The following is a 16,145-nucleotide window of genomic DNA, read 5'->3' on the forward strand; positions in this document are numbered from 1 at the left end:
CAAGAAAATGTGCATCACTGTTAACGATTTACACGAAGAAGTGTGTATTACTAATTGTACTTCAAATAACAAACTAATTCGCAACTGTAAAAAATGTAACGTTGTATATAAATAAACAACTAATCTCATATACAATTAAACTTATTACACTCTTTTGTTTAAGCCAGAATTAGCATCTATTTGATTTATTCGTTTAAGGAACACGTATCTGTTAACTTATATTGTTACTTTCAATAACTCTTATATCACCAAGTTGGGTTTCATTACTTAAGGCACAATGTCAAGCAATATTATAAAATCGAAATGCAACTTAAATTTGCAGCACAGTTTGTTACAAATATCACTCCCAACCTCTACAATACATTTATGTTTTTTCGCTTGAATTTGTTGCTTTAAGTTCCATATAAAAGGCACTTCCATCTTTTAGCATTGAAGTTAGTATAACTGTCTCTGTAGGTATCTTTGGCTGTTTTGTTCAACGTTTTATACAAAAGTAACTTGCAAAATTCACCACTAAAGATAACATTGGTGTTGGTACATTTGAATGGGTTCTTCAAGGTTTCTTACAAAAGTCATTTCCAACCATCATCACTGAAGCTAACATTTTTTGTTGGTACATTTGACTGAGTTGTTCATGTTGTCTAACTGAAGTCACCCCCAACCCTCCCCGCTAAAGTTCACATTGCTGTTGGCACCTTTTGACTAAGTTGTTCATGGTGTCTAACTTAAGTCACTCCCAACCCTCCCCGCTAAAGTTCACATTGCTGTTGGTACTACTGCCTGAGTTGTTCAAACAGTCTAACTGAAGTGACTCCCAACCTTCGCCACTAAAGTTCACATTGCTGTTGGTTAATTTTGACTGAGTTGTTGAAACAGTCTAACTTAAGTCTCTCTCAACTCTCCCACCTAAAAGTTCACATTTGCTGTTGGTATATTTTGACTAAGTAGTCTAACTTAAGTCTCTCCCAAACTTCGCCACTTAAGTTCACGTTGCTGTTGGTACTACTGCCTGAATTGTTCAAACAGTCTAACTGAAGTCACTCCCAACCCTCCCCACTAAAGTTCACATTGCTGTTGGTACTACTGCCTGAATTGTTGAAACAGTCTAAATTAAGTTACTCCCAACCTTCCCCGCTAAAGTTCATTTTGCTGTTGGTATATTTTGACTAAGTAGTCTAACTGAAGTCACTCCCAACCCTCCCCGCTAAAGTTTACATTGCTGTTGGTATATTTTGACTAAGTAGTCTAACTGAAGTCACTCCCAACCCTCCCCGCTAAAGTTCACATTGCTGTTGGTATATTTTGACTAAGTAGTCTACCTGAAGTTACTCCCAACCTTCGCCACTTAAGTTCACGTTGCTGTTGGTACTACTGCCTGAATTGTTCAAACAGTCTAACTGAAGTCACTCCCAACCCTCCCCACTAAAGTTCACATTGCTGTTGGTACTACTGCCTGAATTGTTGAAACAGTCTAAATTAAGTTACTCCCAACCTTCCCCGCTAAAGTTCATTTTGCTGTTGGTATATTTTGACTAAGTAGTCTAACTGAAGTCACTCCCAACCCTCCCCGCTAAAGTTTACATTGCTGTTGGTATATTTTGACTAAGTAGTCTACCTGAAGTTATTCCCAACCTTCCCCGCTAAAGTTCACATTGCTGTTGGTATATTTTGACTAAGTAGTCTAACTGAAGTCACTCCCAACCCTCCCCGCTAAAGTTCACATTGCTGTTGGTATATTTTGACTAAGTAGTCTAACTGAAGTCACTCCCAACCCTCCCCGCTAAAGTTCACATTGCTTTTGGTATATTTTGACTAAGTAGTCTAACTGAAGTTACTCCCAACCCTCCCCGCTAAAGTTCACATTGCTGTTGGTATATTTTGACTAAGTAGTCTAACTGAAGTCACTCCCAACCTTCCCCGCTAAAGTTCACATTGCTGTTGGTATATTTTGACTAAGTAGTCTAACTGAAGTTACTCCCAACCCTCCCCGCTAAAGTTCACATTGCTTTTGGTATATTTTGACTAAGTAGTCTAACTGAAGTTACTCCCAACCCTCCCCGCTAAAGTTCACATTGCTGTTGGTATATGTTGACTAAGTAGTCTAACTGAAGTTACTCCCAACCCTCCCCGCTAAAGTTCACATTGCTGTTGGTATATTTTGACTAAGTAGTCTAACTGAAGTCACTCCCAACCTTCCCCGCTAAAGTTCACATTGCTGTTGGTATATTTTGACTAAGTAGTCTAACTGAAGTTACTCCCAACCCTCCCCACTAAAGTTCACATCGCTGTTGGTACCTTTTGACTGAAATGTTCAGTCTAACTGAAGTCACTCCCAACCCTCCCCACTAAAGTTCACATCGCTGTTGGTACCTTTTGACTGAAATGTTCAGTCTAACTGAAGTCACTCCCAACCCTCCCCGCTAAAGTTCACATTGCTGTTGGTACCACTGCCTGAATTGTTCAAACAGTCTAACTGAAGTCACTCCCAACCCTCCCCGCTAAAGTTCACATTGCTGTTGGTACCTTTTGACTGAAATGTTCAGTCTAACTGAAGTCACTCCCAACCCTCCCCGCTAAAGTTCACATTGCTGTTGGTACCACTGCCTGAATTGTTCAAACAGTCTAACTGAAGTCACTCCCAACCCTCCCCGCTAAAGTTCACATTGCTGTTGGTACCACTGCCTGAATTGTTCAAACAGTCTAACTGAAGTCACTCCCAACCCTCCCCGCTAAAGTTCACATTGCTGTTGGTACTACTATTCAAACAGTCTAACTGAAGTCACTCCCAACCCTCCCCGCTAAAGTTCACATTGCTGTTGGTCCCACTGTGAGGGTGAAAGTAATAAAACCTGTCCGTGCCAAGCTTGTACACAGGAGCCCCGCTGCTACCCGGGCATGTACACGCTGTGTACGTGTACTTAGTCCACTTCAACGAACGGTCGTGCTCATCCGTCCGTTCCTGCCTGGTAATCCACTGACCCACGGACACATGCTTAGGCCACCGATGGGGGTGGGAAACTATAACAATTAATTTATCCAGGTTAACGAACCGATGGTATTTTTTATTCACAACATTACACAAGTTGTAGAATCGGCTGACGGTTTCGTTTAAACTGTTGATTAAATCCATGTCACACGTGACACACGTCAGCCTGGCCAGGTCGCCCTTAACGTCGGCTTTGCTCATATCACAGACTTTTAACTTCGTTACACAACTGCTGCTGTTGTTGAAACCTAGAACACATGTCGTGTTTATAGCCTCGCTTTCGTCAAACACAACATGCGTCGCGGTGAGCACTCGGATTTTCCCCCACTTCAGGCTCGGATGTTTCGAATGTTCACAGTTAACACAAACACAGTGACCTTGACCTACACATTCATAACCTCCCCTGACGCGACCTGTTCCGCTTCTGGTTGCGGGGTAGCTGCTATTTTTAGACGTCAAATCGACCCCCAGGTAAAAATCAGGTCTTCGGGGACTTGTTGAGTTGACCGTGACCATGACGGTGAGGTCAGCCTGTGTCCTGATGACGTCAAGCATGTCCTGGTCCTGATAGCGCGCTGGAAGATGTCCGATGTTGAACTCATCGATGGGAATAAAGTTCTCGTGGTTCGGGTTTTTGGTGCAGTCTAAAACGTGAGGGCAGCCCTCGCCACTGTCGTCTACCTCGTGAGTTCCTGAAATCACATAACAATAAGGGCATACATTAATAAATATAAGGAAAGCATAGAGTGAAAAAAAATATTTTAAAAAATCCTTTGTACTTTACAGTTAAAGAGGTACCCTTTTTCTGTGAACGCGGCATACGAACGAATAGTGTGGTATGGGCTAAATCAAGCCGCTTTTAGTTTCTACGTGTGTCAGGTACCCATCAGAGATGAGTGGACTCAGGAATGACATATGGACTCGAACAGTAAGCAGTCGTACGCTCTATCATTCGACCACGCAGTCCCAAACAAATTCAGTTTGGAATAAGATGCTAAATAGGGTTTACTTATACATATGTATAAAAACAAAAATAAGTTTTTACTTGCTTTTAAATACACTAATATAATAAAAAAATATAATAAACGAGCCGACCGGCGGCGAATCATAAGCCGCTATTTAGTTGTTTTATTTTCTATTTTTTAACACGTTTTTTCTTAACTCAGCTTCGCGTTTGTTTGTTTGTGGGTTTGTTGTTAAAATTGACAACGAAAATTAGCCCACTTCTGATTGCTCTAGACATCTGAAATTCGGCATGCAGGCTATTTTCGCCTAACAATTTCAGATGCAATCATAAAAACTAGCAATTAGAGACCTAAATTAGTTTAATTAAATTACGCCCCAAGGACCCTAAAATTGAGGACATGATTTCTAAAGCAAAAATAAATTATCAATCCAGATTTATCAAAACAAAATTAAGAGGTTTTATCAGTGGTCTAGCGGTAGAGAGTTGGACTGCTAACCCGTTAGTCTCGAGTTCGAATCCGGGTTTAAGTCAGTAGACCGTCCCTGAGTCCACCCAACTCTGATGGGTACCTAAAAAATCCTCTAAAGCTTTATGTATTTAAAAACACTTAGTCAAGTCATACTTAATCAAGTCATTAGATAAAGTAGAAAATAAACTATATAAAAACTTTTTAAAAACCACGTTTTTCATGTGTAGCAACGGACTAAAAAGGAGAATATAAAATACTTAAAAAAACTTTTTAAAAAACCACGTTTTTCTTGTGGACTAAAAAGTAGAAAATAAATTTTTCTTCCGACCCTAGGGGATCTACCAATGACTGCTCGTAGATTTTGTGCTTCATCGAGCTGTGCAGGTTCTTGTGATGACTGTTCATACATTTGATGACAAAAAACGTGGGTCGGGCAGATGGGTCGGGAAATTTGATGGTGAACGTACCCACGTTTTTTGTCATATATATTATATATATATATATATATATATATATATATATATATATATATATATATATATATATATATATATATATATATATGACCAACTAATTTAACTAATGTTAGCTGTATCAAAATTAATAGAGGGACGTAACTGATTGCATTAGAATTTCGTATTGTGATTATGCTCGATAGCGGTTCTTATTTCTAATCTCTTTCTGAATACTTTCGTGACATCCCGGGGCTACAGATTTGACACAGAGTGAGAATCACTGAGACCCTAAGTGGTTGACTATCACTTATTAACCCACTAAGGAGGTGTTACAGTAACAGCGTTGGTCAGAGGCGTAGCGACCCTTCCCGGCGCCTGGGGACAAACTTTTCGATTTGCAACCCCCTCAAGATTTCGAATTACACCCCCCCCCACAATATTACGATTTGCACCCCTCCCCTCAAGATTTAATTTGCACACCCCCCCCCCCCCCCCCGTCAAACTTTCGATTTTCACACCTCTCAACCTTTCAATTTATTTTTCCAACCCATTGTGGCGACCCCTAAGGTCGGCGCCTGGGGACATATGTCCCCGCCCCCCCTCGCTACGCTACTGGCGTTGGTCACAAAATGTGCAGAAATATTTACAAAAGATGCACCGGTTTTTATTTACAATTTTAGCTAAACATGTATTTTATTGTAACTTTATATATTTAACATCTTGTAATTATAGGTTTTTAAATGTGTTTGATTGAAGGAAGAAAATGCAAAGATTCTTACCTCTAAATGCATTTTCCTCATTCAAATCATCCATGTCTTGCTAGCTCTGACCTCAAAATAACGTTGGGTCTGAATATATTAGATGAATCGTAACATTATGATGAAATAGTAACTGCAACAAAATAACATTAAAATATATTAAAATATTTTACAACAGTCACACGAGAATGCAGACACATGAATAAATTACAGTTGTAAATTACAGCTTTCTTACATCTGAGATACCAGTATCCGATAATATAACCTTCTTTATAAAGTAGGGTGTTAGAGGTAGTAAGTTAAAAATTATTATATCTTGTTAATATCAAAGCTAACGACCTCTGTAACACAAAATTCTACATTATATCTGACCACAGAACTAACCTTTATACTGGTCCTAAGACTAAAAGTATTTATAGAATAGTATTTGTTCTAGAAACAAGCACACACATATTAGAAGAGTCCACCGTAGATGATGGTAAGAGAACTACTCGCATCACACAAACCAGGAAGTATAATGGGGTTAATTAACACATACTTAGTGTAACGAGTTCGCGAGAGGCTTTTTTTAGCTTCACAAAGATTTCAACATCGTAACTTCTTGTGAGGGGGGAGGGGGGGGGGGGAGTGTCGAGAGGGTGTTCGAGTGATAGCAACAGAATTTGGCGCAAGACAGACATATAAGGGAACGCTAAAATAAATTACCAGGCAAGTAAATTATAGCAGTGCCCGATAAAAACCCTAAAAATAGAAACATCGTAAAAGAGGGGTGTTAGATCAATACATTATTAAAAATATACCTTACCTATGTCATTGGAGAAACTAGAGAACATATAAATCCGTAAATAATATAGTACAGAGTTAAACCGATCTGGATAACTGAAAGTTAAAATAATGCAACTTACCGGTTATTTTTTGTTTTTGTTTTTTTAATGATTTATTTACTAGACAATATAGATAAAAAAATATTGAAAACACAATCGGGCTGTGTAAGGTAGCTTAAGTTTTACAAACACCAACACAGTCACCAAACACCACTAAATATTAGACTTATCATGTTGTTTTTGAAAGCGTATCTCACTCGAACTAAGTAACAATCAAAATCTTATATGTGTTACGTACGCTAAAGAACGATAATTCTAAGTTTTAAAGTTATTCTTTAACTGTCTATATGATCCAAACAGTTAATCTGACCACTGTTCGTTCGGAACGCCATACAGACGTATCAAAATAAAAAAAGTAAAACGCTTGTCTTACGTGTCTTACCTGTGTCATTTTAAAGTTGAACAACGAAAAGTTTATTATGACCACAGCTTATATTTAGACCACTTGTATCCTCTGCCTTTACCAAGACGCCAGAAATAGACTAGGGTTGGGTGTGGGAATTCCAATTGTCGAGATCGAAATGGATTGAAAATCACCAGGGCGCAGCGAGCTACGTAAAGTTTTCAGGTGTTCTGTGTCTGTAACAGTAGTGGTTGTGTCCCCTTCTGTAGTTTATTTAGCCTTGAGTGAGTTCTGACACTTGAAATTAAGAAGGGTCATTGGAGGGGAGGCTGTAATATAGAATATTTGGAACCATGAGAGACTTTAATATAGGCTAGAGTACAATGGGAGACTTTAATATATGCTAGAGTACTATGGGAGACTTTAATATAGGCTAGAGTACCATTGGAGACTTTAATATAGGCTAGAGTACCATGGGAGACTAATATAGGCTAGAGTACTATGGGAGACTTTAATATAGGCTAAATAGTACCATGGAATGCTGTAATATTGGCTAAATAGTATTACAGGAAACTGCAGTTTTAAAACATAACATAAAAAGTGAGACTGAAATAAAGACCCAACGGGTCGTGGAGACTAACATAAAACAAGAAATGTCATGAATTGCATCTCATGACACATCATGACAACTTAACAAGAACAGTTGTTTTTTTTTTACATTCCATTTTTAAAAGCAAACAATGTAATGTTAGAATCATTGTCATCTGAACCATATCAAGTCACATGCATGGATAATATGACAAAACATAATCACTCTCTCGAGTCTATTACTACAGATCTAGATAACGCCTACAATATCAGAAGGTTTTCTCTGTACCTAAGTGTAATTCCGTCCCTAAACAACGTCATTTTGCTTAGACTTGATCATAAAACACACTAAGAATCCGACCCTGTACGTGACCTTGGAAATCAACCTTAACTACATTTCAGCCCATATCCTTATAGCAATGCTGCAGTAAAAAAAACCCACTGAGATGATACTGTAAGGTGCTGTTGGTGTTTAGGAGAACCCTTGTCAGACAGCGTCAGGTTTTACACAGGTTAATGAGGTCACGAACACCTGTACACCACCACACGTCGAACCTTGGTTTACCTCCAACCCACCCAACCGTATCGGCCAGCTAATACAGGTGTGCTGTACGGCTGCGTGTTGCTTCTTGTCCAAACTGTAGCCCTGCTTTTGAAACAACTTCTGTCTAGTTTTACCACTACTTTATTTAATTACTTTACATCTTATAATGGATTATCCCACTAAACGCTGTATTAAAACAATGAAACAATGATTTATAACGTTTTAAAAAAAAAGCAATACAGTTATTCGTATACTCGTAGTTCATTAGTCCCTAATTTAAAGACGCAAACTTTTTTCAGTGCAATTTTTTACCTTTTATTTACAGTCCACAAATTAAATCTAAAAATAATTATTATAATTTAGTAATTATCATCATGAAAAAGTGTACATTATAACTAGTTAGCATGCAAAATAGGAAGATAAATTGTTTAACTTTCGCAGAGAAATACTAAACAGATGTTTAAATAATCCAAAAGCTAAATTACATTTATTATATCTCTTCGGCAGATAGAGTCTGTAGAAAAAATATGTTCGTACTATGATAAGTCATTCTACTAATGTACACATTAGAAGTCTTGTGACATAAATGAAAATCAAATAAAAGAAACAGACTATAGAAAGAAAAAAAATCTTACCCGGATGTAAAAAAAAACACCTGATGTTTGCTGAAGTATAAGGTGTTCAGTCACACAGCGATTTTGAGATGTGGTTTTACCTTCGCCTCGCTTGACTGGTTTTCCCTGTAATAACTGCTCTATAAAACCTGTTGACTATCAGATTTGTCTACCTTGAACCACAAGCAATACGAACACACTGTGTGCTACAAAGTGACGCCTGTCTTTTCAGTGCACCAAACGTAGGTTTCTTTTCTATACTAAACGTATACATTTTTTCCACGACAATTTTATTAATTAATATTAATTGCAAAGAATAATTGGACAAAATAAACAATTTTCTTTGTTCCCATAAAATATATATATAGAGTATATTTAAGATATTGGTTTATATATTAGGCAATTTTTTTTTAATATCGAGGCGTAACGTTATGCATGACAAACAATAAATACAGAAAATCTATAAATATAATTCTCTTCTGGGAGACGTTAGAAAACAAGCTGCAAGCGCGCCTTGCAGTCCCCTCTCTTCCTCTCTATCGCTAACCCTCCCCCCATCCGCCCCTCCCCCACCCGCCCCTCCCCCACATGATTTGGTGAGCTGTAGTTCACGTTAAATGTTTACAAATCGTAGAGCCGGGTTTAGTGACGGTTATTAGGGGCAGATAATTTAGTTTGAAACGATTTTAAACTTAGAGGAGGTAACTAAGAGGAGGCTGCTTTCACGGGGGGGGGGGGGGGGGGTTAGTATTTTAAAGCAAATATTTTCAGTGGCAGCATTGCGTAATACTGTCGAATTCACAAATTATGAATTACTGAAAAGTAGAAAAAACAACTAAATAGCGGCGTATGATACACCGCGGGTCGGCTCGTATGTTTTCTTTTCCTTAGGTCTACAATAAGTGCGTAATAACATCGGTAAATTACCACGCTGATCGGGTATACATTCGTTTGATGACAATGGGAGAAGGCGGAGAGTGCATTTTCATCTATGTGTGTTGAGGAGAGAAAAATATACTTTTTAGAAATGATATTATCTCACATTTCCAATTTTTACTTTCTTGTATTGTAATCGTGCAAAAAATCGAAATCGAGATTTTCAGAAATCTCGGTTTTTTTTTACACCTCCATGAGTCGGAAATACATAATTTAGCGATTTTGTCCGTATGTCTGTGTGTGTGTGTGTGTGTGAATGTGTGTATGTATGTGTGTATGTCTGTATGTCCGTAAACACGATAACTTGAGTACCGTTACAGCTAGGTTAGTGAAATTTCATGTATAAGCATTATATCAAATTCGTAGTTCTGTATCAACTTTTCCCGTAATGGGAAGCGAAACTTATTCTACTTTGAATTTTCCAAAGCCTATAACTTGAGTGTTGTTTTAGATAGATAGACGATGTTTAAAATGTAAGTAAAAAATCTAATTGTCTACCGTCTGTCAAATTTTGAGTAATTCCCGTTGACTGCAAGTAATAATTTTCGCTATTTCCGATTTCTCCAAAAACGAATATGAATTTTTAAAGTACTAATATTCTGCACTATTATACAGATATTGTTTGCCATTCACTTGGTGCGCAATTCTTTTTTCTACAAGTCTCTATTATATATTTTTTTTAAAAATCTAAAACCTGATTAACAAACATGTCTATATCTATAAGAATATTCGAGAATTTTAGTGGAGATCACTTCCGCTTTATTATTCTTGCGTGCGTTATAGTCGTAGTGAAACAATAACTGTTAGCACAAGGGATAATTCGTTTTTATGTAAATTGTTTCTACCAAGACAATGTTTTTTCCAAAAGTTTTAGAAATGTCAATGCTATTATATTTGCCCTAAGAATATCTTGTTAAGACTTCAAAATAAAACGTTATCAATAAAATGTCAATTGTATTTTCAGAAAAGTTTTAACGGCGGAGTAACCGGAAAAGACAATGGCTACACCTACAAAAAGTGAAGGCGATGATATAAAACCAGGTATGTCATTCGTCCTGTGCCGAGATTCAAAGTAAGAATGTAAAGTCATGATTGAATCATGCATTCAAGTTCGATATGAATATACTGGGCTGTGTTATACTGTAAAAATTTTGAAACTAGCTTCTGCTCAGATGGGAAATGTTTTTTAAAAAGGCGAAGAAGAATATATTATTTTGATGGGATCCTTACCATATAGCACCGCAATTATTGCATTCTTGTAATATGTTATTTACTTTTAATTTTAATGTTTGTGTTTTTTTAAGAATGCTAAAATTTAAAAAAAAATATATAATCTTAGATGTAAAATTTTCACCCGTTTAAAACAGGCCATCATGAAACAGAAGTCTGTTACGAAGGCGAATTTGAATTAGATAAGCACCAACAGGACTGTAAGAAGAACCCCGGCCATGTTAACTTTATACCTATAAAAGATTTTGATTACGATCATCTCCCTGAACGTTATCAGGATCTAGACATGATGCAAGTGATCCAGTCGTTGGCAGCACTCACTGTTAAGCTGAAAGTCAAGTGCACTAGTAAGGAAAGACCTCCATATGCTTCCTTCTATACCGGGGGTTTTCCATTTTATAAAGATGGTGGAGGTAAATCAATACGAATTGGAACTGGCAAGATCGAGTCTGCTTTCATTAAGAAGGGAAACCTTACAGCTTCGGAATATGTACCTTTAGAAATCTGTCCATGTGACATATGCAAAACCTCAAGTAATCCAGTCGATCTGTGGGGGGAGATAAAAGTTGTGACAGCCATACATGTTGTGTTTGATGAGGAAGAAGCAAAAAAGACCGAAGTTATCGTAGATTTGGCTGACGAGAAAACTCCTGGTGCAACCTTGAAGGGAACACGCGTGGAGAGCTGTAGTGTAGAGGGAGACAGGTGTGAGGTTATCTGTGTGACACACGACTTAGAAGTGGTGAAAAAACTTCAGCAGGTGATAGATACATTTCGGGAGCAATACAGATTAGTGAAGATCAAATATATTTACAATCACTCTGCTAAAAAAGAAAACTTGGTAATCGTAGTGTCACATCCACATGGTAAAGCTAAAAAGATCTCGCTTGGCCTTGTCGTTAAGGAAACGAACTTTAAAGCTGACTTGACCTTTAGCAGGTACACGTACACGGCACCCACCTGCCCAGGCAGCAGCGGCGCCCCAGTATTTGTAATGGGGTACAATGGAATTATGATGCACACCCATGCAGGGGCGAATAAAGATGAAAATTTTAGCGGGGAAGCCCATTCGTATTTTTAATCTTGCAAACTCTCAACTTAAAACGATCAGGAATGAAAAACTTATTTTTAAAACTATTTAATTAACGCAAGAAAAATGGGTTACCGCTGGGGACACTTGGAGAAACTAGCACAAGAAAGATGGGTTATCACTGGGGACAGTTAGAGAAACTAGCACAAGAAAGATGGGTTACCACTGGGGACAGTCGGAGAAACTAGCACAAGAAAAATAAAGTTGAAAATGTCAGCTTGGAACGTCACTGATTTTCTTAATCATGCAACTCTCAACATAAAAAGATAAGGAATGAAAAAGTAATTTAAAGTTTATTTTATTTACAGCCTAACAGCAAAAACTATTTCAATCTCTTATTTGTCGTTATTTAAAGAGCAAATAATAATGTATATCTCTTTTTTAAAACAATGTTATCGTGCTGTTAAAAACAGTTTTTTCATTTATTTTCGTTTTGTTTAGTATAACCTATCCTACATATTCTCTATATTTCTTATTATTTTATAATAAATACATGATTAATTAAATAAATATTAGCTTTAGACATAACATTGTTCGAGTTAGTTTTAAAAAAAAATAAAACAATTAGTTTAATATATTTTAATGAGTATAAGTATCACTGTAACCACATATAAGCTAAATGGACATTTCTCTATCTAAGTATAAGGGTTTAATTTACCAAATGTGATATATTACATAAAAAAGAAAACATCGCAAAACAAGCTTTGGATTGGAATCCCCAGGGAAAACGGAGGGTGGGCCGGCCAAGGAAGACATGGAGAAGAACGGTTGAAGAAGAGGCGACAACAGCTGGGCACACATGGGCACAGATAAAGGGAGCAGCCCAAAACCGAGTCAGATGGAAATGTGTGGTTGCAGCCCTTTGCTCCCCAGGAGCCACAAAGGAATGATGATGATGATGATATATTACAACAAAAATGAACAGCAGATATCTAATTTTCAAAAGAGTATAAGGTCGTTAATTTAGCAAATTTTATGAGATTTTATTCGTAGAAATTTTTTTATATCTATTTTATTTTCATAACTTTCTAACAGTTCCTTTACACTGTTATTTATTTATATCTTAAAAAGCCGAAGTGTAATATAAATCAATCATTTTAAGACAGGAATATTAGGTTTACTGATTGTTTGGAAAACACACAGCATGTCAATACATAAAACAATAAGAAAAAAAAAAGAAACTATTTCTTTCTTGTTAATAAATTATGAAAATAATCAATGATTAGGTTAATTATTATAGCATACGTTACGTAGGTTATTTATTAGCTTCTCATTACAGTTATGACATTGGCCAATAATAATAAACGTCCAGCTGTCGCTAAGGTTTCTCCAACTGTCCCCAGTGGTAACCCATCTTTCTTGTGCTAGTTTTTCCAACTGTCCCCATGGTAACCCATCTTTCTTGTGCTAGTTTCTCCAACTGTCCCCAGTGGTAACCCATCTGTCTTGTGCTAGTTTCTTCCAACTGTCCCCAGTGGTAACCCATCTTTCTTGTGCTAGTTTCTACAACTGTCCCCAATGGTAACCCATCTTTCTTGTGCTAGTTTCTACAACTGTCCCCAGTGGTAACCCATCTGTCTTGTGCTAGTTTCTTCCAACTGTCCCCAGTGGTAACCCATCTTTCTTGTGCTAGTTTCTACAACTGTCCCCAGTGGTAACCCATCTTTCAGTTTCTCCAATTTGCAACAGTGGTAACTCATCTTTCATATGCTAATTACTCCTCAGAGGAAGCCTTTTATTCTTGTACTATTTTCTTGGTATGTCTCATATGGTAGCATTTCTTTCTTGGGCTAGTTTCCACAACTCTCCACAATGATAAACCATCTAATTCACATCTCTATTTGATCTCGGCTTTACTGGTCGTTGTTCACTCCATATAAAGGCGGATAGAGCTACGGTGCTCTATAATAATTGCTATTGCGTTTTGAACGTTCAGAGCATTCGACTAGAGGTTAAAACGAAATAAAAGAATTTTCTAGAAAAAGTTTTGTCGGAAATATTTGAATATTTGAACGGTGTCACCTGTCAACCCTAGTCAATAGCATACGCACGTAGAACCCCTGTTTACCCTGGACAACTTATGATCTCGACTACATGGATAACTCGTGTTTAGGATAAATGTAAATATTCATTTCCTTTGTTTCTTTTAAACACAACATTTATTGTTAGGTAAACCAAGTAAAAATCTCGAAGAAAAACTGAACCGTAACCTTTCACGAATAGAATACACTTGCAACAACACTAACATGTTCAGACTATTATCCTTTTAAAATAAAACATTCCACAGAGAATGGACGATACAGAAATCTGAACCGTAAATATTTGCTTGACAACTATCACTTTGAATAGACGGATTTCCAATACATTCATGATTTTGCATTAAAATGAATGCACATTTGAATCGTTTACATCTCCACCGAACTGTTCTACGCGTACTTAAATAGAAAATTTAGTTTTCAAAAGATCTCTTTATGCCTATTTTTCTCTTTCTCTCTCTCGCTCTCCCCCTGTTTCTCATTTATTTAAAAAAAAACTTAACAGAGGGAAGAAAATCGTGCATTTGTTGTCCCAAGTTTTCTATCCGCTTGACTTGGTGGTATAGAGCCTACCATGAATTTTTATCCTCCACCCCACCCCTCTCCTCCTCTATCTACCGATGCATTGCACTGCCTGTTTTGAAACTGTAAGGGAGGGGTAGTTTGTGTGAAATGTGGTCCTTATGTAAGACATCTGTCTAAAAATATTTATAAAAGTGAAGAGAGTTAGATGTAGACAAGCTATAATAGCAACTTACACTACTAAATAACTTTTGGTGGGGTTGTTGGGGCGCAACATAGTGGTCTCGCGGCAACGCCCACCCCTCTCCCTGCATGACAACAGCCGGATGCCTCTATCTAGGTTGCGCGTCATGGTCACGAACATGTGACCGTTGAAGTCCATCTAGGAACTCTTGCGCCCTGGTCGATGACCTTTACTGGGAGGCCATACACCCAGTGATGCCGAATAGCATTATAAAGTAACATACTTTTACTGAGTCTAGCTTAACCTTGATATCATAGGTCTCTAAGGCTTTTGCAATGAATGTATTTTATATGTTATAGATCAGTGACCTATGTCAGACGTGAAACGATAAGCTAACTTAACCTATGATACTCTATCGACACCACTACCACCCCACCAAGCACAAGAAAACACGAAATTGGTAACAATAGCGATAGAGACATATAGCTTTTATATATATATATATATATATATATATATATATATATATATATATATATATATATATATATATATATATATATATATATATATATATATTTATATGTGTGTGTGTGTGTGTATGTATATATATTTATGTATATATATATATAACATAACGATTTTGGTTAAAACTTGTTCCAGATTTTAAGAAACTGAAAAGTTATATTTAACAGCGCACACTTGTGATTCATGTAGTTTCGGTTCGAAGGTTGTAGACTGTAGTCTTCACCGTGTAATCTAAAGTTCCATTCGAACGTGCTGTTCGCTGAAGAGTATGGCACTTATGTCAACATTCAAATATTTAATGATATTGGTTTCGTGGTAAACGTGATATGTTTATTTTAAAAGGCGTGGTTAGTTTCTGAAAATAGTCGAGTATTGTTAAGCAATTAGGGTTCTCATAGACCAGTGTAGAGTGCCAGACACTTTTCTGTAATCTACAGACGAAAACCGAAAGAGCTGGGAAAGACACAGAAACCGGAAGAATGGGTTTTTCAAATAACATCTTGCCGTGTGTAGTATTATGTTCAGTTTCTTCCAGGCATCTCTTTGCTTTGCCCCCCCCCCCCCCGAAAAAATTCTACCGCCTTCCCCCCCCCCCCCCCGAACGAAATGAAATTTATATAATTTATATAGAAAATATATACTTTTAACAGTGTCCGCCCCCCCCCCCGAAGAAAGTCTACCGCCCCCCGAAAATTTCAAGTGCCCCCCCCCCCCCCCACGGAGAAAAAAGTCTGGAAGAAACACTGATTATGTTTTGAACGTACAACACAAACACAACAACTATCTTTAGTCTGTTTTAATAATTTTTAGTTTCTCGTATATGAAATATAGATGAAGTATTGTAATCGTGCAAATGAAATCGAGATTTCCCACATATCAGACGTTTAACACGTCATAGTTTCGAAAAACTTATTTTTGTAAATGTGTTTATCTATGAATACGATAACATGAACACCGTTTCAGTTAAGTTGACGAAATTTTATATTTAAGTATCATATCGAAATAGTTCTT

At 37.2% G+C, this 16,145-nt stretch overlaps 2 protein-coding genes across 3 annotated transcripts; one reads left to right on the forward strand and one right to left on the reverse strand.

The window, feature by feature from the left end:
- Nucleotides 1-1,580: 1,580 nt before the first annotated feature.
- On the reverse strand, nt 1,581-6,933 carry LOC131956466 (uncharacterized). 2 transcript variants are annotated; one of them, XM_059320917.1, is made up of 3 exons: nt 6,902-6,933; nt 5,657-5,768; nt 1,581-3,678 (listed from the first exon to the last, which is right to left on the reverse strand). In XM_059320917.1, the coding sequence occupies exons 2-3, from the start codon at nt 5,688-5,690 to the stop codon at nt 2,780-2,782; spliced, it is 933 nt and encodes a 310-aa protein (XP_059176900.1). In that variant the 5' UTR covers nt 5,691-5,768; nt 6,902-6,933; the 3' UTR covers nt 1,581-2,779. The 2 variants fall into 2 exon arrangements, with proteins under 2 accessions (XP_059176900.1, XP_059176899.1); XM_059320916.1 differs by lacking the exon at nt 6,902-6,933 and adding an exon at nt 6,020-6,180.
- Nucleotides 6,934-8,752: 1,819 nt separating this feature from the next.
- LOC131956465 (uncharacterized) lies at nt 8,753-12,261 on the forward strand. Its single transcript, XM_059320915.1, has 3 exons — nt 8,753-8,850; nt 10,509-10,585; nt 10,912-12,261. Exons 2-3 carry the CDS (start codon nt 10,543-10,545, stop codon nt 11,853-11,855), a joined length of 987 nt encoding a protein of 328 aa, XP_059176898.1. The 5' UTR covers nt 8,753-8,850; nt 10,509-10,542; the 3' UTR covers nt 11,856-12,261.
- The last annotated feature ends 3,884 nt before the right edge of the window (nt 12,262-16,145 follow it).

This window comes from Physella acuta, unplaced genomic scaffold, assembly GCF_028476545.2.
Source record: "Physella acuta isolate Inbredline_101_S28 unplaced genomic scaffold, ASM2847654v3 ptg001151l, whole genome shotgun sequence".
NCBI classification, from domain to species: domain Eukaryota; kingdom Metazoa; phylum Mollusca; class Gastropoda; family Physidae; genus Physella; species Physella acuta.

What these genes read in the sequence shown, in the direction of transcription:
- LOC131956466 (XM_059320917.1), bottom strand. Translation starts at nt 5,690, where the DNA reads ATGGATGATTTGAATGAGGAAAATGCATTTAGAG. An exon ending in TGAGGAAAATGCATTTAGAG is followed by an intron (nt 3,679 to 5,656) that starts GTAAGAATCTTT and finishes ATGTGATTTCAG; the next exon opens with GAACTCACGAGGTAGACGAC.
- LOC131956465 (XM_059320915.1), top strand. Translation starts at nt 10,543, where the DNA reads ATGGCTACACCTACAAAAAGTGAAGGCGATGATATAAAACCAG. An exon ending in AGGCGATGATATAAAACCAG is followed by an intron (nt 10,586 to 10,911) that starts GTATGTCATTCG and finishes CGTTTAAAACAG; the next exon opens with GCCATCATGAAACAGAAGTC.